Raw genomic sequence first — 27,396 nt, 5'->3', positions numbered from 1 at the left:
TGCAGTTGGTTCTAGTGTGACAATATCTGTGTAATTAGATAAATATGTAAAGGAGCTGAAGAATAACTGTGCTGTAAATAAACAGTAAAAACAATGGAGGAAAAAAAACACGTCCAGTGATTTAGCTGTGAACTCTTTAAGTTACGGTAAGCTTATTAACTGAATGCATATTTTTTTCCTTTAGAATTTTAGTTTATTTATGGTATTTTTTTTCTTCTGCTGCTTTACTTGTTTGGTAACTGGCTGCTGGAAAAAACCTCACTTTCCCAGCTTTGGATCAAAAAATTAAATATATCTGTCTTGTAGTGCAAAACAACAATAAAAATTCTGATTTAAACCCTTATGTTTGAGAGTTAAAAATGTCCCACTGGGGATTTTAACTTCTTTAACCCCTGCTTGTCCTGAGGGGAAGTTTGTTTTGCAGCCAGATTAGAGAAAGAAACATGGAAAACACATGCACATTAAGACGAACATTAGAGGCACATAAAACATACAGGAGTACATCAACAAGCATGCAGAATCTGTAAAACCAGCTTTGGTTTCTTTCTCTGCTTCTTTGTAATGCTGAAAGACTCAAACAAGAGTCAGTCAGTGACAGAGACAATCATTTAGTTGACACACTTCGCTCAGTTGCCCCAAATGATTACTTTGCAATCATTTCAGTCCATTTCCTGCTGCTGGCCAAAAGACTTGCAGGAACATTTCCAAAACTTTCAGTTTCCATTAATTATTAAAACACTAAATATGGCCCAGACTTTCCTTTAATATTTAAAGTCATATTTTAGACATGGAGCCAAATGGACTCGATGGAAGTCAGTCCAAACTTCATGTGACCCATGAAGCGGCAGATATCACATGATATCAATCCAAAGGTAAATCAGTATCACAGCTTGGACTGATTGTATGTAGGTCAGGAGGTAGAGGCAGCATGATGAGGAAGTGTCAGAGTAAAACTTTGCTTCTGTGTACACCTAGCATGATTCCCTCTGAGCCGTACGTTAATACTTGCCTGTGCTCGTTCCAGACGCCACACCTTGTTGTCCCTGAATGACAGCAGGTAGCCAGCGGCACGCTGTGTTCTCCCACGCATAGAAATAACTGAACAAAACTCAGAGGGAGCTTTTTCCTCCTTCCTTGTTGTTATAGAGAAATAACGGCTAAGGCTGCCGTTATTCTGAAATTTTAAAATAAGGAACAATAATGAAGATCAGCTGATGCCAATACCTGTTTTATTACCACAGCAACAGAAGTGAAAGTTCAAGGCAGCCAGTGTGGGTGAATATCTGTTTTTAGAACCAAAAATTACAAGCAAACTTTTGCACAGATGTTTAAATCACACACATTGGTCCTTTTTTAATACACTGATATTTCATTAGAATTATATGGATTAAAATTTTGAACTTCACATGCAGCATCAGGCGCTGATGATGAAGGCAGGCTGTGTCACTGAGCGAGGCCCAGGTTGGGTGACAGTCTTCCCTCTGACCCTGCAGGCTGGGGATGAAAGAGTGTGGTCTTTGTACTCTGTGGCGTTTTATGTGGAACAGAACGTAAAGTCCTCAGGCTCTCTGCAGGTCTCAGCCTGTTGCTGTTTGTATTTTCTGCAGCTTTAATCATCGCCGCTCCCAGCAGCTTCTGTCCTGATCTAAAGCTGCTCTCTGCTACAGTAAAAAAAAAAAAAAAAAAAACATTCTCATTCCACCTGTGGTGAATTAAACTGGCTTTACATGATTTGAAAAGGTATACACCTCTCTGTAGAAGGTCTCACAGCTGACAGTGATATCACAGCAAAAACCAAGCCATAAGGTCAAAGGAGATGCCTGCAGAGCTCAGAGACAGGATTGTTGACAGGCACAGATCTGGAGAAGGCTACAAAAACATATGTTGCATAGTGGCCTCCATGATTCTCTAAGGGAGGAAGTTGGGCAACCAGGACTCCTCCAAGAGCTGGCCGCCTGGCCAAACTGAACGATCAGGGGAGACCCAAGAACCTGGTGGTCACTCTGACTGAGCCCAGAGATCAATTAGATGCAATTTGATTATTTTCCCAAATGGTTCAGCCTAGTCTGCAGACTTTGATACACCCACCTTTAAAAATCCTGGAAATGTTGTTTTAAAATAATATTTATTTTGAAAAGGAAGAACACATCAGTTTTTAGATCATTTATAGATAACAAATTCATCAACTTATTTTGCATTACTATTTGTCATCCACACCACTATTCTTTAAACCTTAAAGGGGATATATGCAAAAATCCATTTTTCAAGCTTTTCTAACAAAAATATGTGCCCCTGGCCTGTCCAACATCCCAGCAAGTACCAGAAAAATCCCCCCTCTCTCCTCTTCCTCCACCTTTAAGAAAATGTGTGCTGAAACAAGTTGTTCTCAGATTTTCCCCTCATGATGTCATGTGGGGAGTTAGCCCCACCCCCAGGTTCTGTTGTGCCTCCCCGCTTGGAAGAATATTCCATCCTCCTCTCCTGATCCTGAGAGGAGGATCAGGAGAGCCACGTCCATTAGGCCACATCCATTTCCTGAGAGGAAAAAACTTCACAGGTATGTTTTGGGGACCTCTGAGACCAATATAAACTTGTCTTAAAGGGGTGAAATATGTCCCCTTTAAAGTTTCTGCAGCAAGAGATGCTCCACATCAGATTTATTTCAGCGTTTTTGACGCAGACATCTCCAACATTTTCCCTATAACCTTGTTCAGACCCCACACTGAAACCAGTTCTCTTACTTTACAGGTGAACAACACAGCTAGTGAGCAGCATGTGTAATTCCTCTATCATTAAACAGCAGATTTAGACACACAGCTGTTTTATTGACTGGTCATGATTAAGTATTATATAAGCCTAACTATAAAGATAATATAATCAGTCTATATAAACATCTATCAGTTATTTATGATGGAGAGTGAAACCTTAATGTTCCTCTTTTCTCCAGATAAAGCAGTAATCATGATCTGATACTCATACTTTTCTCCTTATGGAGCACTTTTAAGCTGATAATGTGAAATGACAGTGATTTATATAGAGGTTGTGCAGGTTTGTTGTGACAGTTTAATGATAATTTATAGAAGAAAAAGCTCAATCTATGTGTGGATTACTTCACAGAGCCTTTGTAGAAGCTGGATGTTGACTGAAGTGAACAGTAAAAATAACAGTTTCTCCTCTCCCTGTGTGCAGCTCTTTAATTTGCCGGGTTTTGACTTTGTATGAATTAAATTCAGCAACCGTGATGGAGCAGCCTCGCTCTTATTGTGCTAATCTGAGCTGTAACTTCCTGTTGTTGCAGTGCCACTTCCTGCTGCATTGTTGTTAAACCAGAGTGTCTGTGTGTGGTATGGGGGGTATTATCTCCCCCTTCTGCCCCCTACTTTGTCTGTATGTCTGTTTGTTTATGTGAAATGTATCTCCCCCTCCTCCCTCCCACCTCTCCGTCCTCTCTCAGTGTAGGTCCCTGGTCCTGGTCTCAGAGTGGGACCCCCTCTCTCTAGTTATGTATCATTGTGTATGTGTTGGGATGGTTGGGGGCTGGTATGGCACGGTCAGGGGGAGGGTCACAGAGCGAGAGCGGGCTGAGAGGAGAGCACAGGGGGCTGAAGGGTGCTATTATCCACCAGGCTCAATGGGTGCTTTGTGCCGGTGGTCACAGTGGGCTGGTGGGGAGAGGGGCAGGGCAGCGAGCAGCGCCCTGTCATAATGTTTTTTTACACCAAGCAGGGGAGGAGGAGGGGGGCAAAGACGTGGTGTCATTAGATTGATCATTCAGTGTCAGCTATGTTCATTCATGACTTTCTCTCAAACATCAAATATCAGAAGCCTCAGATTTCACCCCAGATGTGATGTTTGCAGTCCTGATCTCATGTAAGAGTTCCACAGTTTAAAACACCTATAAAAACTCTCAGTGTTCAAATATTTGACAAGTGATTTGTTCTGTAAAATTTCAGAAGATTGTAGGAAAATCTAGATTCCTGCATCCAAATGCCCAGTAGTCCAGATGCTAACCTTCTGGAGTGCAGGCTGAGCAACTGCCAAGATCAGTTTCAGAAGTTTTGACATTTTCCCCACCATCAGGTCAAATCTAGAGGGGTATAAGACTGCACACTATTAACTACGTATGACCAGGCCTCATCATGGAGCTGTAGGACATCCAGCCTGTCCTGTCTGCTTTCAAAGAGGAGTGTTGAAGTGCACTGTCGACTCTGTCGTCACCCAGCATGATTGATACACCAGGTCTACAGAGTTGAAAACGAACTGCACTCAAAACAATTAAACTTGTTTTTTAAAAAAGAAACAAAAACACCGAGAAGTTTAAAGTGCTATTTACATGCAAAGAGTAATTTTCTACACATGCATGTTGCAGACACGAGTCAAGTGGCAGAAGTTCTATAAAAGAAGGAGCTTATAGCTGCTATAGCAGGTCTTAAAATATTCTCCGTGTCTTCAACCACTTGTGCGGCCTGAGGTAGAGACGGCAAGAAAATGCTACATCTTGGGTGATCCACAGATGCACATCGGCCCTGCAAATGCATAATAAACAATAGTCACACATACACATAGCAGTTATAGCATACAAAGCAGACCAGTGCAATGCATGCATGCAAACATATATGTAGGCATGCATTGCATGAAAACAGATTGATGTGTGTATATATATATATATATATATATATATATATATATATATATATATATATATATATATATATATATATATATATAATGTTGTTAGTGCTGTTTGCCAAACTGAAAGCTGCAAAAAGAAAAAGATTTGCAAAGTAGTTCATTTGACATTTAAAAAATGCCAGTGTGCAGTATGAGCACCATCCAGACCTTAAGCATGCATTTTTGGTCGCCTGGCATTTTTACACACTTCTCTGAAAGAAAGCAGGAAAGGCAGAGAAAAAGGATTGAAGTGTTTTGACACTTTGATTGATGATGTGTCATAGCTGAAATTTCTGCAGCGTGGCGTGACAAAGCTCTTCCACAGTCCCGTGCCTACCTCAGTGCCACAAGCTCCTTCACAATAAAATGATTGGAAACACATTTGTGAAGAATGCCGGCTAACTAGAGAGCACTAAAACACAGATTTCAGGCTGCTATTGATGTGTGTGATTTACTGCTGCTGCGTTTGCAATTTCGTGTGGTATTGGGAGATTTTATTCCGGTTATCTCAGATGTTTGACTCAGACTATTATTAACATTTTAAAGATCAGCGGCTGAGTTTCTGAAGGGTATGACTCTGGAAGCTTCTGACAGATCTTTGAATGTTTTTTAAATCTCTTGTAGATAGATGCTGAGCCCAAAGAACAGGCTGGATTTATTTACTGAATGTTAAAGTCAAGAGTTAAGTTGTTAAAATCTTCAGTACTTTGATTCTTTTTGATAAAATATGTTTTAAAATATTTCAGCATCAGAACTGAAGAGTCCAGAAGTTCTAAAAAAGAAGATCTTTGCTCATATTTCTAACCATTTGTGGCTGCAAGTAAAAGAGCTTGAGCACTATCTCAACTGTACAAATACCTCAGCATCATCTCAGCACCAAAGAGCTGCCAAAGTAGCTGTGCAGTTTGCATGATAGGCAGGAGTTTACCTTCAATCTGGCTAACTAGAACCAGAAACTATCCAATATCAGGTGCGTAGGACCTGCATTTTTGTTGCCTTTGTTTACGTTCTGGTATTACAATAACTCTTCTCTACAGCTGCAATGGTTAGAAATGTGACAAAAGCTACATAAGGCCAAAATACATGAATTTGTTTCTCTGAAAGGCAGAACAATGAACCCTTCCAGTGATTAAGATCACCAAAAAGAGAGCAGCATTCACCTGCTAGCAGCATGTTTTTATGTGTTTGAAACTTTGTTAAAAATGTTGTTTGAGATCACTCCATGTTCTCGCATTTTTTCTTCTGCTACTTCCTGTCTTTTCAAAGCAGCTCTCTGACCTCCCTTCCTGTCTATTCAATTCAGTTTTTGTGTTTGATTCTTAGTTTGGTGGTTTATTGTCACAAAAAGCTGCACAAACATCAAGCACTAATGGGTTGCCTCCTGTTTTTGTGCTCTCTTTTAGACCTTCACGGCCTGGTGTAACTCCCACCTGAGGAAAGCCGGCACACAGATCGAAAACATCGATGAGGACTTCAGAGATGGACTCAAACTTATGCTGCTGCTGGAGGTCATCTCAGGTAATCATTGCCATGCCATAGGGCTGGCTAATACATGGAGTTTTTAAGGTATTTCAATGTACTTTCAAATGAGATAATAGGTAAAGATATCACTATTGTCACTGTAGCCACTGTCAGGAATATGCTAAATGTTTTGCTGCTAAACTAAACCCTGCTAAAGATAACCTGACTCCAGGGCTAGTTAGCCCTTCAGGATGCATATTGTGAAAGTGTGAGCTTACCTTGATGGATGTACACTGTCCACTTTCCTCCGTTGTCAGTAAAGGCATAAAATGCCCCCAAAAAATCTAACAACAAAAAAACGTGGTGTCAGCAGTAATGCATTAGTTATGGTTACGTAAGATCCATAATTAGTGCATTTAATTATTGTAGTTGTGATTAATTTCTTTCTTTATTGTACCTTTCAGCACACTTTGGTTAAGCCTCTGCAGCCACAAATAAGTCCACCACTGCTCCTTAATGTCTCAATTCACCTTAAACTCACAGACAGCTCAGTGGAAAAGTTAGAAAATGGTGTCATCAAACATTTATCTTTTTACTGTTCCTTTATTTCCTTTACAGTCCAGCACAGGTTTCTCTTCCCACAGTTAAGTTCACGTTGTAATCTGCACTTTACCTAAAGTTTATTTCCTTTCAAAATAAAAGCAGGTCTGCATCCAAGTCAGTACTTTCTCTCTGGCCACAGAGCTGCCCATCATGGATGGATAAAGTCGAGTGACCAGAGAGTCGACTCGATTTATCTGCAGTAATCATGAATCTCTCCTGTCAGTTTCATCCACTAACCTTCCCAGTATTCGGTAGAGTTCCACCCAATTTGGCTGCAAAAAATAAAAAAACATGCCTAATGTGCTGCCACTTGTAGTTCTGCAAGAAGTCTCCACATGGCTTTTTAGTGTGAAAGAATTGTACACCTGCAAGTTTGAATTGCAGAAATGGGTTTTATGTGGATCACATAATGCATATGCTTTCATGCATTTTGTGTATATTATCAGTAGAATTGTCATCATTAATCATAATTGACTAAGATACATATTAATGCATCAAATTTCTCAAAATTGCCATTAATGGCAGACTTTGGATAAGCCACTGCGCAGTGTTAATTTCGTTGACTAAAACTATGACTTAAAAACTTGTCAACAAAAACCAGACTAACAAAAATAGATCTGTAATGACTAAAACTGACTAAAAGTAGATTTATGTTTCATCAAGATGACTAAAACTAGACTAAAATGAATTTTTCGTTGGATGTTCAAAAACCCTGATATTTCTCCACTGTGGGGACATCTGTCAAAAACAACGCATCTGTAATTATTCTGCCTCTCAGCTGTACAAAGCAGGGACCCCAGCCTAGACAGAGTGCAGAGAACACACTACCATGGTTTTGTACCAGATTTAGGCAAGAAAATAAATGCTTGGACTAAAAGTATGGACTAAAATGTGAGGACTTTTTATGGACTAAAACTAGACTAAAATGTTTTCGAGTTTTCATCAACTAAAACTAGACTGAAACTAAAAAGGGTAGAAATTACTAAAATGTAATTAAAACTAAAAAAACCATTTCATCTAAAGACAAAGACTAAAATTAAAAAAAGGCTGCCAAAACTAACACTGCCACTGCGGTGTCTCCCTGCAGCCACAGTGATGTAAAATAAATCTACAACTGCACTTGACCTTTTTTACTGTTCCCCTATCTCATTTTCACTGAAAACGAAATAAAGGAACAGTAACAAGACCGCTTTTCTGTGCTTAAGTTCATGTCGCGATCTTTGATCTATTCAAAGTTAGTAATTTTCTTTCAAAATAAAAGCAGGTCTGCATCCTCATATGAAGTTCATACCCCTGGTTTAAGATGGTAAATCAATCTAGAATAAAAGATGCGCTCCAGATGCAAAATGGTGGAATTTCAAAATGTATAAAAAAGTGAGATTAATTGCAACTAATTACAGAAACTCTGAGTCATTGTTATTGAAAATTTAAATCATTGACAGCCCAAATACTGATAGCTGTTTGATGCCACAGTAAAAACATAAAAACTGAAGTCACTGACTCTGACTCAACTTTGGGAAATTTGCAATTCTTTTCTCCAACATTGCAGGTGGACTCCTGAACATGTTCTTTTTTTATAAAAGTTGGCAAATGTTGCCAACATATTCTTGCAATTTACACAGTAGCATCTGTCTGTTGAAAAATCTGATGTGTCTGTACTTCTTGATACCATGATCATTAAAATAATGATACTTTGATCATGTTAAAACAATTTATTTTAAGAATATAGAAGTGATGAAAACCTCAAACAGAAAGGTTCCCAATGATTTTGGTGCAATTAAAGTATATTCTGTAATTATTGCGAATTAAAAACAGAAAACTGCAGAGTATTGGGTGTCTGAGACTTCAGTTTTGAGGTTGTTGTGTCAAAAAGGCATAAATATGGTTTGAATTTACTAGAATCATATTAAAGTTTATACTGTGATGAGAATTTTCTTATTTCATTGCAGAAAAATATATTCAGAAATCTACAGTATTATTAGAAATATCAAGAGCTCACTTTTTGTCCATATTGGCCAGCCCTGAGTTATGATCTGCCGCACCTTAAAGTTCCTGGATTAATAGCAAACTTGTCCTCTGTAGTATTTCAGTTTTTCATTAATCTTAAGTGGCTGTTCGATATCAGATTCATGTTTTGAAGTTTTTCACACATTAACCACAGGGAGGCTGTCCAACACTCACTAACACAAACATTCACTCATGTCACGGAGCAGTTGCCTGAGCTTCAAAGCCGTCCCTGAGCTGTCTGTCAAAGTAAAAAAATGCTTTCAGATGTTAAAGATGCACAACATCTCCGTCCTCTGCAGGGCGTGGTTGCTCAAATCAAACCTCAGCTACCCCATTATAAAAACACAAGGAACTCCCTGCTGCAGAATGAAACAGATCCTCTCGAGGTTTTTGTCTTTAATTGCAGGTTACAGCAGGAAAACTGTTCCTTTTGGCAGAGCAGATAATTATTTGGACTGCTGTCATCCCATAATGAACTTTTGACTTCATGCAGATTCTTTTCTCATTCACGTCAGCTTTTTTTTTTTCCTGCTGTGAGCGACGCTGGCGTCCCTGCTGTAACGTTAGCATCCCGACTGACTGTCGTTCTGCTGAGCCGGTGGAAACACTGCAAGAGCTCGCTCACTCACTCTGTGTTTGTTCCCCTGTGTGTTTTATGTGTGTCTGCAGGAGAACGGTTACCCAAGCCTGAGCGAGGAAAGATGAGGGTCCACAAGATCAACAACGTCAACAAAGCTCTGGACTTCATCGCCAGCAAGGGGGTCAAACTGGTCTCTATCGGAGCAGAGGGTAAGCCTGCACACATCAAACAAGGATCCAGAAATAGATCCCTGATTCACTGAGGATGTCCTTCAGATGCTCTGAAATAAAATCAATAAAACCAAAAGTGCTTTTTAGAGTTTGAGTTACCTTAAAGCACCTCAAAACACCACTGTGGTTGTCCGTGAAAACTACCAGTTCGGTTATGTTTCATTCACATTAATCTTTCTTAAAAATATAAACCCCTTAAAAAAAAGGACATTAGGGTACTATCATCCTTTGAGATGAGTGGTTAATCCACAACAACAACAGCAAATGGCCTTTAAGTAAATAAATTAACAGTCCCAAAGCCTCTCATCTGATCTGTTTCTGAATCAGACATTCTTTCCTTTCTGTCATGGGCTAAATACTGAAGATCAGATATTATTCTCAAATCAGCAGCACCAAGACTGATGGTATACCTGCTATATCACCTTGTAATTGCATGTGTGTTGATCCCGTTCTTGTAAATGTACTTGCCCATACACAAAGTGTTTTACTGGAGGAAACCCTTTCGAGTTCAGGCGATATAAAACTGCCTGGTGTGTGGGATGTAAACTACAAACATTGTGACACTGAAAGAGGTTACTACAATGTTGATTCTGAGATGAGAACTCGCTTTGTATAATCAAAACTCAATAGAGAAAAGCTCAGCTGATCTGATGTTTATAACATGTTCCTTTGGGTTAGATAGGGGTGTTTTGTTTTAAATAGCAGCAGTCTTAAAAGGTGACACACTGCCATCTACGTTCATTGATGTGACTCTTACTGATAAAAGCAGTAAGAGTCCTTTGGAATATCTTCTTGTTTGGTGTCTCTTTGTAATTGCAAAATATTCTCATCAGATACGAATCTAATGAAAAATCAAACTAATACAGCCACAGATGCACTCAGCTGAAAGACACCACTTTGCACAGTCACTATTTGAAACCTAACAAAGATGATAATTTCAGTATTCTTACAGGTTTAAACGTTAATTCATGCAACAGGGCAATTAATCAGCAGCTCGTTTGACAGATGTGGAGAATTGTGGACTTGGTTCATCAGTTTATCTTTAAAACTTTCAGCTGTTGTTGTCTCTGCTGCTATGTGGAGCTCTTTCGCCTCGGTCAAACGAGGGCCTGACCGATATGGATTAACTGGTACTGATACCGACATTAAGGAATAAAAGAATTCCGATAACTGATATATGGGCTGATTAAACATTTTACATGTATTTTAAAAATTATTTAACAATTGGCTGGAAGGTTATCCGTCGGGCCCTAATGCAAACTGCATATCTTGTATGCACTGCATTGATTTTTGAGGACATGCACAGTTAGTACATCTCTAGCCTAAGCTTAGGTAAATGTGCAGTTCTTAAATTAAAAGAAATAGAAAACAGTGATTCATGATAGGGTTAGAGTCATACATTTGTGAGCCCAAGGCAGCATTCCCCAGACCTTGGATTCCTGGACGCCCTAGTTTGCCTCTTTAACCACTGGCTGACCACTTGATGTGTCTGTTGAAAGCCAAAGGCCCACTAATTCAATCATGCCTTTGAATGTAAGCTTTAACCAAGCCCAAGGCTTAGTCCCAGTTCTAACTTTTACCCCTACCCCTTGATTTCTAGAGCCACCTGGCTCCTTGAAATATTGCTACAAAGGAAATCCTTCCCTTGGGTTATGGGAGACTCTGCAAGCTCCTGACATTAGTGGTTGTCGACAGCATTTGGGTATACATATACGGGAACATTACGGGACATTTCTACTCTAAGTATTATAATAATTATTGTTATTTGCAAATCTTAGATTATCTTATAATAAGATAATCTAAGATTTATTTTCTTAAAGAAATTGTGCAACATGGTCCAAGATAGATACAGAATCTAGTGTGGTAGAAACAGTTTGGTATATATTACGAATAGTAATATCACTTGTGTAGTGAATATTTATGTGATAGTAAAATAGCATGTATTGAAATTTAAATATGAGCGCACAAGTCATGGGACATTTCTTGCTTTGGTTTCTGCAGTTTTCAGTATCTCATTTGCTCATGAAACCTGCAGGTTCAACAGAAGTTAAGTCGCCTTCCTTTTCTTGTTTTCTTCTGTCCTGCTGATCAAGGGCAAAGCCTTGTGTTTTTGTGTCAGGGTCAGGTAGAGCAGAGCGACCTCTCTCTAACTCCATCAGGACAAATGTCATTCCTGCAACAAAACACCTCTCATACTGAAGACAATCAAACTCCAAAATTGGCCAAAATACTGAAATCGTGCTCAAGATGCTCACTGAAAACACAAACTGGCTGTCTTTTTGTGGCCTTTGATGAAAGCAGCCCACTGAAGGTCATCTGCTGGAAACTGGCAGAGAGAGAAATGTCGACATGAAAAATGGAAGAGGAAAATATTGAGAGTTACACAGTATGTAGGCAATGAGGCACTGGATGATTTCAGAATTTAATATATCTGAATTATCCCACTCAAAATATTTTCAATTTAACGTATTTTCCCTTCAATAACTTAAAACACATCTGCCTAAACATCTCAAACTAGCCAAAAAAACTTAATAAGCTTGCACCCTGTCCCTAAAATCTTCCTCGGTAGCTTGTTCATACATATCTCGCAAAGAAAGACTGTAGGCTGAGTCACAGAGCCGATTTAAGCCTAGATATAAACTGAGTTCTAGTTTATTGTCCTACTTATATAGAAAAATCTCCATAAAGGACCCCAACAGATAGACCTTCCCAGAAAAGATCAATAATGTAGAATCATATATAACAGAGGAGGTAACAGAGGTGTTACAGAGGTGAGTATGGGATCAGCCGAGCCAGCACTGATTGGATATATGTTAAACTCCCTCTGCGCCATGCTTTCACTCAGTCTTTCACATGTCTTCACCAGGATATAAATGTGCAGGTTAAGAGATGGATGTCAGATGTAACATGAGGAATGACAGTGATGTTGGTACAAACTTACAGCTGACACATGGCATTGAAACTGTGATTGATAAACTAGAAGATGGAGCATGAGAAGGCCTGAATATTTCAACTATGTGTGGAATCTAACCTGCTCTACATTCCTCCGTACCAACGTATCAGAGCACATGCCTTACTGTCCTGATCAATGTTTGTCTGTGTGCTCATTAACATGAGAAATTGTGGGGATCGTGATGGGAAATGTCAGATAGCAGCTGAAATGATGCAAGTTTCAGTGCACCAGGCGTTTAATATTTTTGCTGCAGACTCATTTTCAAACGCATTAGTGTGCCCTAAAGGAATTAATGTCTATTTGAGCGGTAATATAGAAATATATCTCCCATTTAATGGATTAAACATTCGTCTCACAAACACCATCTTATCATCCGAGACTGATTTGATTTTATGAAAGAAATGAATGAGTAAGTTTCACACTTGCATGAAAAAAGAGGAGATTTGGCAGCTGTGGGACTCTAAGTGCAGTTGCTTGTGGGTGTGTTGGCATTATAAGAACAAACAGCAGATGTAAGGTTGTAAAAACAGAAGTGATAGAAGAGATTTACGCTCCAAAGTGAAGCTAGATGCTGCACGAAAAGATGATTTGTGTTAAAATGAGGCGTTTTTGTGTATCTTTACAGAAATCGTGGACGGAAACTCAAAGATGACCCTGGGAATGATCTGGACCATCATCCTCCGCTTCGCCATCCAGGACATCTCTGTAGAAGGTATGACTTGTTTCAACATGTTGCAAAAAGACATTTAAACAGCTCAATGAGTCGGTTTCACAAGATTGATAATCTGCAGAAGAACATACATGCAGATGTGGGAGCTGACGACGGATTTATGGGAAGTAGAGTGGAAGTGAAAAGACCTGAAAACCTCACACAACAGGGCTCAGCAGAGATAGAATACTGCCAAGATTAAACTAATATGAATGCTCTCCAATGATGGTGTGCAAGTACCAGCAACATAGCAGTACTGGTACAAGGAGGGGGAAGAGCTGATGGAGGAGAAAAAAGAGGAAAAAGAGTCATAATGTGGCAAAGAGGAGGAAGAGAAGAATTGTCAAATAAGAGGAGGAGGAGAAGTAGTGTGTGCTATAGAAGCACAATTACCATCAGTAGTAAAAGAGGTTGTAGAAAAGAGAAATAGTTCAGAGAAGTAGAGGAGTAGTACATGGTTTCACAAAGAAGAGTTGTTGCATAATAATTTGAAGCTTCCAGCCAAGTTCTGCACTAAAAGGCTAACTACACACTGGATGATTTCAGATCTTAAGTGATTTTAAAAACATGGAAGACCATAGACAATAAAATCGTCTGAATGCATTCATGAGGTGCTTTTAGACTTTAAGACCACATTCCTGCCGTTTGTAGAAACGATTTACAGCATAGACCTCACAGAAACCTGTGTGATCAAATGTACATGAAAAGAAAAAGACTTGGAGCGTTGTCTATACAAAATAGAAGTGTGGCACGTCTTGCATGAGACATTTTTAATGCACTGGTGTTGTTGCTATAGTTCCAAAACCCTCTCTCTTTTTCCAATGCTTCCCTTGCAGAGGGAAGTATTGACGCACAGTTGTGTTTATATTTGCGGTTACAGCATCTAGTCCATCTCCAATGCTCCCCAGTCTTCTCGCTCTTGCCCTAAACGTCCACATAGTTCGTCTGCATAGTTCTCTTCAAAACTACACACTCTGGAGCAAGTAGTGGCCTTTCTTGTCAATCTTTAGGTTTTCCATAACTCATGCTGTGATTTGTCCCTGGTGCATTCTCCTGGTGTCACTCCTCTCTGCTCAGCTCAAAATGCACATCCAGTCTATTTGAGCGTTCTTCAGCCCCATGCTGTCTGGAGCAAAACGTTGTGATTCATTTCTGGTTGCTCTGCGTCACACAAGATAGGTGCTGAGTCTGTTTTCTGTAAGCGGCAACCTCCGGTCCTGAAAAATGAAGCCAATGTGGCAGTGCAAAAAATTGCTATACTGCGAGTGTCCACTTAAAGCTGGCTGCAGGAACACTGGAAGTCCCGTCCGGACACATGTTAAACAGCCGGTTTTGACACATGAAATAAACTAGTTTACAGCCTGGTTCAAAACACAAAACGTGTCTCATTAGCTAGTGTCTCATTGTGCTACCACTGTACGGGGGATGAATTTTTTTGTACCACGATCGTTTGGATTATATTTAGGATGAAAGCTGATTGGCGCGTCTCATTTGATTGACAGATAGCTCGGCAGGCTGAGGCTCCATTTCTGTCGACCGGAATGCTAGCTAGCAGGCTGACTGGAAGTCATGCTTAGTGGGTGGGCTGTTAAGTTGATCCAAAGTTCGGTTGAGACCGTGATTTCAATATGGAAGCCTCCACGGATTGGCTTCAAGAGCCGTTTGAGTCCTCCTATTGTAAGGAGACGACTGACGTCACACGGGGTTTTTTCCAAGTCTTTCTACAGTCTGTGGTTTTCAGCTGTGCACAGCATGCGTCAGTCAAAACAGATAAGATCGGCCCAAACAGGAAGTCAGACATGGGAATGCACAGAGCATCAAAATAAAACAACACATACAGACTGCTGATCGTTTATCCCATCTCAGTATTGATATTACGCTCAAACAGGAAGCAAATCAACAACAGATCAGCCTTGAACAGGCAAAGTAACAACCTCTTTGTATGTTGTTCTTTTATTCCTGTGTGAACTTGTGATCATGCAGAAACTTCCGGGCTGTGCAGCACTCCACTCTGCTTCATAAACCACTCAGTGGGCTAGGACGCCATCAGCAGGAGCAAACCCATAGCATGGACAGAACGCTGAAGACACTGCCCAGTGGAAATTGCAGATCATGGGCCAGGGTGATTCAATCACAAGTTCAACTGGGCCAAATTTTAAAATCAAGAAATATATCTGGGCCAGACATGTTCGGCGCCCAGTAAGCAGCTGGTAATGTCAAATTTCAAACCAATACAGATCAATTTGATGAAAAATATGCACTTTTTATTCATAGTCTCCCTTTTTGATTTGGCAACATGACAAAAGCACATGAAAAAGTGCATAAAAACACAACAACAGAGCTGGATTTGAACATAACCTGAGGTAGTAGAAATGGTTTTTTTTTCACTTGAAAAAATAAAAATAAATTCTGTAGGTTATAATTGTGGTCACATCTTACTCAGGCATATTTTAAAGTGCATACAAACTAAATCTGTTGCTACAGTTGAAAAGGACATGTTTTATACTCTATATCTTGGGGCTACTTCTGTCAGCATCGCTAGCCACACTTCAAAGCAACACAGTGCGTTGTAGGTAGACTGTTGCTAGGCTACGCAGAGTGTTGCATTCGCAGTCTGAAATACTGTGGAAATTTATGAAAAATTATGAAACAGGTTGCCCTCTGCATATCTGACATGGCCACAGGCTGGGCCACTTGGGGGTTTGTTCTGGGCTGCATGTGGCCCCCAGGCCACTAATTGAATAGGCCTGTCATAGGCTATTGATCTGCCAGTGGCAGTCTGATCAGGAGTTATAAATATGGGACATGTTTGATATTTAAAATTCAAGATCAGGGAGACTTTTAATGAATGAGGAGCAGTAAAATAATCATATCGAAATGCATAAGGATTATTTGGACAAATATTCAGTTACAACAAGGCTCAAATCAGTATGTTTCTTTTAGTGCAAAAATATCTAAGATGGTTGTAGTTGTTTTTAGTAGTCTGAAGTACAAAGTCAAAGAAAGGCAACAAATCCTCACTAATTTGTACTTTTATAATCATTAAGTCAGTACAATACCCCTAAGATTCCTTGTTTCTAAAATGTTTTATTTATTTATGTGGATAGCAGCTGACTGCAGAAGAATAATGTGTGGGTCTGAGCAGTGATGTCTCTTTAGCAACTGATTAAAACAGCCTGTATTGAGTTAACTGTGGTGGGTGTGGGCCTCTTTAAGGAATACTGACTCACAATTTTTACTCTTCTTATTAGAGACTGATCTGAATCTGATGTTTGTTCAGGCTCACGCAGTAAACAAAAACATCCTGTCACCGTGTGAGCGCTGAGGTTATAATTAGGCTCTGCAGACTGCTTTGTTTTTAGCGCACCATTAACACAAAAATAATTAAAGCGTCTGATTCAGTGTCAATAATCTCCAATGTGTTCTTCCCTTTTGCTCACCCTGCTGCTCTGTTCCTCCTCCTCGTCTGTCTTTTCTTCACTGCAGAGACTTCTGCGAAGGAGGGTCTGCTCTTGTGGTGCCAGAGGAAGACCGCTCCCTACAAGAATGTCAATGTGCAGAACTTCCACATTAGGTAACACGCACACAGACTACCCTCACTGTTGTTCAGGGGTTATTAGCGATACACTTGAATAAAATATGTTGACATTTTCTTATGTGGAAGGTTTTTTATTCATTTGAAGTCAGGCAGTGCTCAGAAATGGATGCATTTATTCTCAAAAAAATCTGTGGAACGTACTCTGGTTAAAGATAAGCTGCTTTCTGCAAGGAACTTTAAATAAATTACAAAACAAGCAACAGATAGATATTAAAACATTCTGATATTATGTTTTATTGAATGCACAGGAGCAGGTGTAGTTCACACTTGGTGTTACTGAGTAAATAAATACATACATTCACCAGGATTTAACTGTAAATAATCACAGCATTTGTTAAAGCATGGAGCTGTCCAGAAATGTTGGAACATCCCTGGTATAAACAGCTGTTTTAGTGTGGAAAGGTCGCCCCCTGCTGGACAATTTGGACAGTTTACAACATTATTTTTACAGGTTAATATGATGTTGATAAAGTGCTTGAAAATTTAAAAAAACAAGGTGACATCTGAATCAGTGGATCTCAGATCATGGGTCCAAAATGGCGAGGAAAAATAAAAATTCTGACAAAAAGTTTATGTTGTATGGAAGCACTAAGTGGATTTCTATCCATTTATTTTATTTTGAACAGTTTTGCCCTGACGACATCTGTATTTGGGGTGTTTTCTCAAAGTCGTTACATCTTTATCTCATTATCTTGCTGGTTTTTCCATGATTGTTTGGTAATTTAAGATCCAAAGAAAACAACAAATTCAAGATGTTATCACAGGAAGTGAAGTAAATAAAAATTTATGCATCACTGTCCTTCCTTACCTTATCTGATTGGTCAAAAATCTTTGGAAATTTGTGTTGCAGTTTGTCATGAAGGAGGTAGTGGTGGGTCCTGAGGTTAGATCAGTGGAAAAGCACTCATTTAAGTCCTTGCACAGATATCATGAATATCAGATATCATCAGCACATATGAAGAACATGCAACATGCACAATCATGCACTCTCTTTTTTCCCCTAAGGTGAGGCAGGCGTACTAATACAACACCATTCAAACACAGACCCCAATAAGAAATGTTAGTATGACATTTAAAGGCAATGACTGAGAAAAACCCGGATAAATGCATTAAAAGTAAGATGGCATAAATTCAAAGATTTAAAACACTGTTGAAAATCAGTAAAGAGTTTGGTTCAGTAAGGGAATTGCCCTGCATGCAGCAGAGGAAATAAAAGCAAATGGTGCTTGAGATTAGGAATGCATTATGACATTGCATGATTTTGGTATCTGCAGATATGAACATTTCTCTTGGTATTTACAACAAATACATCAACTGTAAACATGGACCTAGATCAATGTAGATACTGGCTGAATTTAGGACTAAGTTTGTGGAGTTTTAAGCAGCACCTATGTCAGCTGAAGTCACTTTAAAGTTAATTTAAAGGACTGAAGTTTTAGGGCTTATCTAAATTTATAGGTATCAATGTCAGTATGGAGAAAAAAATCAATTGTTTGTATGTAAGATACCTGCAAAACTCCAGTATTGTGCAGCCCTGTTTGAGATCAGTTATCTTTCCCTTTTCTAAAGAGTTTTTTTTAAAGAAGGTCTAGAATAAGTGGAGTCAAGAATAAACAAAAGATGGTTTTCCTGCAGATGTCCCTGTCATGGGTTTGTCAACCCAGCTGTCTTCATCCAGATCCGAGCAGAGGTTTTAAACAGTGGCTGAGACTGATGATGACATTCAGTGCAGAAAAAGTGCAGAAAGGCTGTTACTGCCTCCACCTCTCCTAACTCTTAACTCTTCTGTTTCCTGGAACAGCTGGAAGGACGGCCTCGCCTTCAACGCTCTGATCCACAGACACAGACCTGATCTCATCGACTATGACAGCCTCAGAAAGGTACACACCCAGAAACACACTTCTTTCAGATGTTTTAATGTCAAATCAGCTGTTATAGTTTAAAACTAGCAGCAGCTTTAAACATTTACAAGAACAAAGTAAAACCCTGAGAAACCTAATCCTACCTGGCTGTTTTTTTATGTTTTTAGGATGACCCTGTGACCAATCTGAACAACGCTTTTGAGGTGGCTGAGAAGCACCTGGACATCCCTAAGATGTTGGACGCAGAAGGTAGGCTGGAAATAAGCAGAGAATTTTTAGAGTCTGTTTACCTAATCATTGTTGATATTATTATTGTAAATGTGTGTTATTTCCTGTTTCAATCCAGACTGTTTTAAACAGCTGTGTTTGCATGCACACAACAATGCAAAAACTGAACATTAGCCAGTTTATTATCTCACTGACAGATGGTCTTAATTCTTTAAATACCATAAGAAAGGAGCTCTGGGAAATTCAGGTCTGTGAAAATATCCTAAAATGTGATAAAAAATCAGATAAATCTGCATCCAATTTGATGCAAAGTAATTAGAACTTAACTTGATCCTACAGGTAAATGATGAAGATAACAAAAAAGACCTAAATCTTGTTTACATTAAATATTCAAACATGTCTGTTAAAGCTCACCATGCATGTAAACGCAGCTGCACATTAACATTAGTCTACAGTACAGCTGGTCCTGACTGAATTTAATTATCACCTCTCTCCCAGAGCAGTCGCCGTGTAAATGTGCATGTAAACGTGGTATCTTTGGCTCCTGTTGTTCTTATAAAGCATTACAGCATCATCTTCAGGATTGATGGAGTCTCTGTCCCTCCCATGAACCTTAGCTTTCCCCCTCCTCTTGTCTCCTTTGTTGCTTTGGATTGCCATGAAGATGTTTGTCTGAATGTTTCTGAAACTGTACAGACAGGGGGCGGACCAATATCAACTCCAGCATTAACAGTCATTCTTTCCTGTAATTTATCTCAGAAAGTTACATTTCCATATAATATAGATGCACCTCAAACAAAGTGGAACATTTCAAGACTTTTGTTATAATCATGATGATCAGGCCTTCAGGTCATGAAAATCTAAACTCCACTATCTAAAAATATTAGAAAATTGTGGAAAAGTCCCATTTGCAAATGTTTCCTACGCCTTTGTTCTCACACTCGGCTTAGTTCACAAAGCTACAATCATGAGGAAGACTGCTGACTTACCAAATGTCCAGAAGACAATCATTAACACCCTTTGCAGGGAGGGTAAGCCACAGAAGGTCACTGCTGAAAGGACAGGTTGTTCTTAGAGGCTGTATCAAAGCAGATTCATGGAAGTTGACGGAAGGGAAAAGTGTGGTAAGAAAAGGAGCACCAGCAACAGGGATGAGCTCAGCCATCACAGGATTGTCAAACAAAGCAGATTCAAGATCTTAGGGGAGCTTGACATGGAGTGGACTGAGACTGGAGTCAGTGGAATCAGAGCCACACAGACAGGTCCAGGGAATGAAGATGTCATAAGCGTCTCACCTGGGCTAAGGAGAAAAAGAACAGGACTGTTGCTCAGTAGCCTAAAGTCCTGTTTTCAGATGAAAGTAAAATTTAAATCAATGTACAATCAATGTTTAGTCTCCACAGTCAGTGATGGTTTGAGGTACCATGTCATCCACTGATGTTGGTCCACTGGTCTTTATCAAGTCCAGAGTCAATGCTGTCATCTATTTACCAGGAGATTTTAGAGACCTTTATGCTCCTGCTGTGAAGCTTTATGGAGATCCTGATTTCCTTTTCCAGCAGGACTTGGCACCTGACCACAGTGAAGCCAAAACTACCAGAAACTGGTTTACTGATCATGGTATGTCTGTAATTGATTGGCCAACTGGTCTGCTCTGAACCCCCAAGAGAATGTCTGTGTAAATGTCAAGAGTAAGATGAGAGACACCAGACTCAACAATCCAGATGAGCTGAAGGCTGCTAACAGAGCAGTCTGGGCTTCCTAACACCCCAGCAGTGCCACAGACTGATCGCCTCCATGCCACGTCATGTAGATGCAGCAAGTCCAACCGATTAGCGAGAAAGGAATCCTGAAATATTTCACTTTGTGTTTGAAGGATCTAGAAATTATAGAAGTTTTACTTTTTTTAATTAATTCACTTTTTCATGATATTTTTAGACTCAAATGTACATAGAAATGGTGCTAAATCAGGCCTTAAGCCTCCTGACAAACTAAAATACACTGGTTTGCAGTCATATCAGTCGTAGCTCTTTATGCAGTGTATTCCCATGAAAACATGGACTATTTTGTCCAAACTTTTTTTTGAACTAAGTTTGTAGATGTGTTTTTCTACCATAAAATTGGCCCCAAGGAACATCCATTTTTCTGACTTCCACACTGGCTTGATTTTTCCACACTGGAAGTTGCTGTTCTATTATTCTAACCCAGAGTTACCACAGATTTAACCTTTGTCAGCTAAGCCTCTCCTCTTCTTTATTTGAAAATTAGCCGATATATTTGCAGCCCTTGTGCCATTTTATATCTTTATTATCATCGGTGTAAAATATCTTTATTTAGTGCATACTTTAGCACACATATTGGTCTGACCCCTTTTTGTACAGTTTAGTTAATACCATGTGAGTCATCTTGTTTTTGTCTGTTTTGCCTGTTCAGCCAGTCAGTATTGCCCTGTGTGGCTGTTAAAGGCTGCAGCACTGACATGTTTGTGTATTTTCCAGCCTGCTCTAAACCTCAGTGTGTCTGTTTGTGAGTCCCGTCCTGAATGATCTCATACTGTCTGCCCTGCCTGTGTATGTTTTTGTGTATAACCACACTCTCCCTCCTGTAGACATTGTGAACACTGCTCGTCCAGATGAGAAAGCCATTATGACTTATGTGTCCAGTTTCTACCATGCCTTCTCTGGAGCACAGAAGGTACCCTCTGACCATGAGCTTTAACCCCTCCAGACCCCGTTACTAACACAGTGCTGCTTCCTGTCCAGCATGGCCTCACTTTCTTTGCAGCTCTGCTCAGCCCCGAGTCTCAGCAGGGACACTGGATAAACTGGGACACAAACGCTCACCAACATGCAAACAGTTGTGAAGGCCAGCGTGCTGGTGGGAGCAGTAAATACAGTTCAGAAGAGTTCAAATTGCCGGCTTTTAGCACTATGTAGCTTTGGCTGCAGGTCATTTCTCAAGAAGTGCTTTGCAGCTTTACAGCACTAGTTCAGACACTGACCTTCAGCTCAAAAGAAGCAAGGTAGTCCATCTCAGCGCTGTTTGATGAGATAGCAGAGGCTAAGAGACAGAAGAGGATAGATGAAGGACAGAAGTGAAAAAGAGAGTGCCCAAGGAAGAAGAAAGGCAGAAATCAACAATCTGACAGCAGAGTGTACATCCCTACAGATATTTTCATAATGTTAGACCGTATCTTTGTCAGTGTCGTTGAGCAGTTTTACCAGGAGTTGTCTATGAGGAGGAGGCCTAACAGCTTCATGTTTAAATAAACAAGATGCAGAGTTCGTACAGAAAGCAACAAGGGTCAAAAGTGAACATATGCCTGGTTTATGAGATGTTTACAGGCTTACTTTATTTCCCAGGTAGGTTTTCGATACATACAGCTGTAACTGCCTCTGTTAGCTGGACTTTATTTTGTCCTCTCCTGTAGTCCTCTTCTCGTCTCCTTCTCCCCCTGGAGGGGTCTGACAGGAAGTCAGTTGATGTGTCTCTTGTTTTGCTCCTCTTCCTCTAATTAATTTTCTGGCCTGTTCAGAGCTTGTTTGTGAGGCTCAGTGGTCTCAGGAGATACTCACACAGATCTGGTCTTTGAGTGCAGCCGCATGCATGTGAACTTGTTCCATGTGCAGCTTGTTCTCTGAATTATTTACTGCAGAGGAAGGTTGTTTTTGTTGGAAATATTAGACCGTTAAATCAACTCTTAAAGTTTAAGACCTCCTGCTTTTACCAGCACAGTCTTCTATTCATGTACATAGCTCTGAACCATGATAAGAAGTTTCTGTAAACACTTTATTCATCACCTGATGCGTCGGTTTTTCATGTTTGCTCATTTAGTCAGTGAGAATAAGAGTTGGCACAGAGATGGAAGGCCTTATAGCTATTGAAGATGTATTTTTTATCACTCTATCAGTTGGACCTCGTTTACTGTCTGCTCTGTCAAAGTTTTGAAACTCTTAAGAGCCTTGAGTTCCTAGAAAGAATCTTCGAATTAGAACATTGTGCCTTGAAATAATTTGGGTTATGAATTGGTGCAATACAAATAAAGACAGAGATTGATCAATTTTTTTCATGAAGCTGTTTCCTGCTGTTTCATGGTTGGTCTCCTACACTCTGCAGAACTGTGGATTTCGATCTCATTGCGATGATTTCAGGCAGATTAAATTCTGCCGTTTTTCCTTAAAGATTATTACTTAGAGGACAGGACAGTGAATAGAATAGAAAAGGGGAGGAAAGAGAGTGGGAATTAACGTGGGAAAGAAGCTGTGGATCTGAGTATATCTTGGCCACTTCCTTTAAGTACTATAGCCTCAGTTCATAGGGCTTGCAACCCAGTAGGTAGGCCAGCATTGTCCCAGACAGCCACATTTCTAGTGTCATCACTTTCATCTTCTAAATGAGCCAATAAACTGCTTTGACTGACTTCACTCAACAAGGCTTCTTTCTAAGTGAGTGTTTGTGTCCCAGTGTCTCTCAACTCTCCTGAAAAGACACCTGCCCTCTTCTTCTCCCCGTCCTCACTGACAGGGGTCGGGTTGAGAGGTATAGGAAGACCATGCAGCTGTGGACGACCAGAGGGAGAATCTCCTCCTTCCAAACGGAGCGAGTGCGTGTAGCTTTGGGTTGCTTTGGCTTCACTCTGCCTCTCTCTCTTTTTATCTCTCTGTCTGATCCTCTCTCTGTGCTGCTGGGTGATGGGTAGACATCGTGGGTACGCTGAGGCCAGATGAGAAGGCCATTATGACCTATGTGTCCTGCTTCTATCATGCCTTCTCTGGCGCACAGAAGGTGAGCTCCTCACGCTGCAGACTCACACTAACTCCTCAAAAGAAAAAACTTTCAGGGTTTCCATCAGTTTCAAAGTTAGAGCAGACAGGGATCAAACGTCTGTGAAATTTATGAAGTATCAGATGAATCAGGAATTATGGCAGACCTGTTAAATTTATGATTTCTAGAACTAAAAGGCTGGAAAATCTTCACATCATGTGGGAGCAAGGCAATTCAAATACAGCAGTAAATAAGGAAGGTATGCCTGTACACTTGCTCATTTCTACAATAACAAAAGATGTAGGGGTTTCATGCCACTACGAGTACAGTATCTAAGAAGCCAGTGGGTCGGCATCAACCATCACTTAACAGCTCCGCTGCATGTTGGATGGTTCAGGCCTCCATCAAACCCTGATAATTGGACACCTTGTCAGGCATTATCCCTTACATATAAGCCTCAGCCTACAGTACAACTATTTCTGAATGTGACAGAACATTTGCTCAGTCAGCCTCCAAGTTTGTTTTTTGAAAGGTCCTGCCCTCCCCTAACACCATCTATGGCGAATGTTAGAGTGTGCATGCATACCTCCTTCCAGGTATATTGGCTTACGTATAATGATGGGAACTCTGAAACAACAACAAACATTTCTGATTCTTTTACCTTATTTCTATTAAACAGTCTGTGTTTCCCTTTAAACTGATTCCCTTTTTTGTTTGTGTTTAATTTGCCAGACTCATGTCGGTATCATGGTCCTTTAAAGCAGGGGTTTTCAAAGTGTGGGAGAGTGAGCCTCCCCCTGGAGAAATATTTTATTCTGTAGACCCCCACGCCCATAAAAAAATCACAAAACTATATTTTAAAACATTAAGTCTAATCTGTACACATTTTTAATTTTAACATTTTTATATTTTTGATATTTTGGTCTGACCATGTCTTTTAACATCCATCTTACCAAGGCAATTAGTTGTTTAGTTTCAGTATTGAACTTATTGTTAATACTACCTGATTATTAAACCCTACGCTCTGATTTATTGGGAACTATGTGTTTGCATCCATGCATTTGATGCAAGATTGCCTAACTGCAGATCATTCTCCACCTTCGGCCTTGCCTGGTACTTGCTTTGGATCATATTGGTGCAAAAACCTGCACTTGCAGAGCCTGTCTTAGTGTTTACGGTGCTAAATGTCTCCCTGTAACCCTCAGAGACAGAGATTCCTTTTACTTCCTGTCAAAAACCTGCACTGGTTAAGTTCGCTAAACTTAGTGCTTTGTCTCAAGATGCCCCCGGGGTTTGCACAGCGTTACGCTGGCATTAGCTTTTACATCTTTGCAAAGTAAACACTGTAGCTGTTGAGTATCCTCAGGACCAATGCGGGAAAATCCTAGCTTTAATGGTCGACTCTATAGTATAGTCTCTGCAGTAACTATAAATCTGTCCATTTTGCCCCTGACTGGCAGAAGTTAGCTTAGCAAATCAGCTTTTTTTTTTTTCTTCTGATTTTTGGTTCTGCATTTCCCCTGACAACCTGTGGCGCCCCCCAGGGGAGGCCGACCTTGCACTTTGAAAACTGCTGCTTTAAACCCTTTGTTTGATCCCTTGACTGAGGTGGTTTTGGTGAAATGGGCCTATTGGCCTTAATACTCAAGTAAAACACTTATTTAAGTATCTTTGGTTTCTTTTCTGCCAATAACATTTTGATGTCCACATGCTTGTTTTATTGAATGACTTGTATTTATGAATGTGGATGTTTTAGTTAAGACTTAAGAGTAAATATTTAAAGGGAAATCTGAGTAAGACATTCAAAGAGAAACAGATCAGCTATTTCAGACTGTAAAGTTTGTGTTAGTCAGTCATCTTGTGTTTACTGTGTTTGTTGTTCCAGCGGTACAGTAGTGTCAGTGATGGACGTCAGCGCTTCATGAAACTGTAACTAGATAAACGCACCGACTCCTGAGCTGTGACAGGAGACGCATGAAGCTTTAAAACACGGCGTGATTTTTGTCACATTGAACTAACCATCAACAGCAGGAGCATGATTTTATCTGTCAAATGTAACTTTTATTAGCGCAGAGTTTTTGCCTTTATGCACTTCTTCAGGTGTGTGTGCCTGAAATGAATATAAACTTAGTCCTGTTCACTGCCTGGTGTGGAGTGTGCACAGATTTATACAGAAGATGTCCGAAACTGTTTTTATGATGTCATTACAAAAAAAGAGGCACTGATCAAAATCAAGACTGCACAATGTCAAATCTAGGCGAGTGTATTTGTCAGGTTTCTTGTCACTGCACTTTTCTGAAGCCACATTCACTGAGCAATTCCAGATTGAATCCTGTCTAAAAATATGTAAAGCCAAAAGTAATGCGATTGTTGTTGTGGAGGTTATATGCCTCTATGAGGCGACAGCTGTCAGTGAAGGTTTGCTTTTTTTCTGTGCTGGTGTGATTGGTAGAAAATCTTCTGATGGACTCTGGACTAGAAAGCTAGAAATTCTGTTTCGGGGTAAAGGGGACTCTGAATAGGGGGTGAAGGAGTAAATGTTAGAAATAGGACCAAGCCTTAGATATTTTACCACTCCATTTCCAAAAAAAGTTGGGGTGCTGTGTAAAATGTAAATAAAACAGAATGCAGTGATTGCAAATCTCATAAACCTATATTTTATTCACATTAGAACATAAACAACATATCAGGTTTTGAAACTGAGACATTTGACCATTTCATGGAAACTATAAGCTCATTTTGAACTTAATTGCGGCAGCAAATTTCAGGGCCTTGTTTTCCATTGTGTAGCATCGTCTCTCCTTTTGACAACAGTCTGCAAACGTCTGGAAAGTGAGGAGACCAGTTGCTGAAATGTTTTCTGCTGGTGAAAGGTCTGGACTTCAGGCAAGCTGGTTCAACAACCGACCTCTTCTATTGTGAAGCCATGGTGTTGTGATGTGTGTGGCATGTGGTTTACTGTCGTCTAGCTGAAATAGTCAAGGCCTTCTTGATGGGAGCATGTGCTGCTTTAAAACCTCTATCTACTTTTCAGCGGTGATAATGACTTTCCTGATGTGTAAGCTCCCCACGCCATAGGCAGTAATGCAACCTCATACTATCAGAGGGGCAGGCTTTTGAAGTGTATGCAGATAACAAGATGGATGGTTTTACCTCTTAAGTACACAGGAAACGGTGTCCATTCAGCTATTAATTTTACCTCAGACCATTTCAAATGAGCTTTGGCCCAAAGCAGAGAGTAGTGTTTCTCTTCACACATGGCTTCACGATAAAGCTTTTGACTTGCATTTGTTGAACTGTTTTGTCAGACAATGATTTCTGGAAGTGTTCCTGAGCCCATGCAGTCATTTTAAGTAAAGAATCATGTCTGTTTTTAATGCAGTGCCACCTGAGGGCCTGAAAATTCAGAGCATCTGATGTTAACCTTCAGTGTTGTCCCTTGCCCACAGAGATTTCTCCAGATTCTCTGAATCTTTTGATGATATTATGGACTGTAAATGGTGGGATATCAAAGCCTTAGCAGTTTTACTTGGAGGAACATTTTTCTGAACTTGTTCAACAATTTTTAAATATAGTTTTTAACAGGTTTGTAAACCTCTGCTCATCTTTACATCTAAAAGACTCTGTGAAATGCTCCTTTAAACCCAGTCATATTACTGCCCAGTTGAAAATGTACTTAATTAGTTGCAAAATGCTCCTTTAGTTGTTTTTCATTAGTACTTTTTGCCCC

General features: G+C 39.9%; 1 protein-coding gene across 4 annotated transcripts in view; it reads left to right on the top strand.

Moving 5' to 3' along the window:
• The window catches only part of LOC121524465 (alpha-actinin-4-like), a 111,746-nt gene that overhangs the window by 65,575 nt on the left and 18,775 nt on the right, over window positions 1–27,396 (top strand). For 2 of the 4 annotated variants that reach the window (XM_041809896.1, XM_041809878.1), the window contains exons 2-8: window positions 6,075–6,189; window positions 9,412–9,531; window positions 13,131–13,217; window positions 16,701–16,788; window positions 18,614–18,692; window positions 18,842–18,923; window positions 23,602–23,687. In XM_041809896.1, the coding sequence (XP_041665830.1) occupies window positions 6,075–6,189; window positions 9,412–9,531; window positions 13,131–13,217; window positions 16,701–16,788; window positions 18,614–18,692; window positions 18,842–18,923; window positions 23,602–23,687 (657 nt within the window). Of the gene's footprint in view, window positions 1–6,074; window positions 6,190–9,411; window positions 9,532–13,130; window positions 13,218–16,700; window positions 16,789–18,613; window positions 18,693–18,841; window positions 18,924–21,510; window positions 21,597–23,601; window positions 23,688–27,396 lie in introns of all 4 variants that reach the window. The other 2 variants (XM_041809886.1, XM_041809870.1) reach the window with 1 other exon arrangement.

Source organism: Cheilinus undulatus, linkage group 2 (assembly GCF_018320785.1).
Source record: "Cheilinus undulatus linkage group 2, ASM1832078v1, whole genome shotgun sequence".
Classification (NCBI taxonomy): domain Eukaryota; kingdom Metazoa; phylum Chordata; class Actinopteri; order Labriformes; family Labridae; genus Cheilinus; species Cheilinus undulatus.
This window is presented reverse-complemented; position numbering and strand designations above follow the sequence as displayed.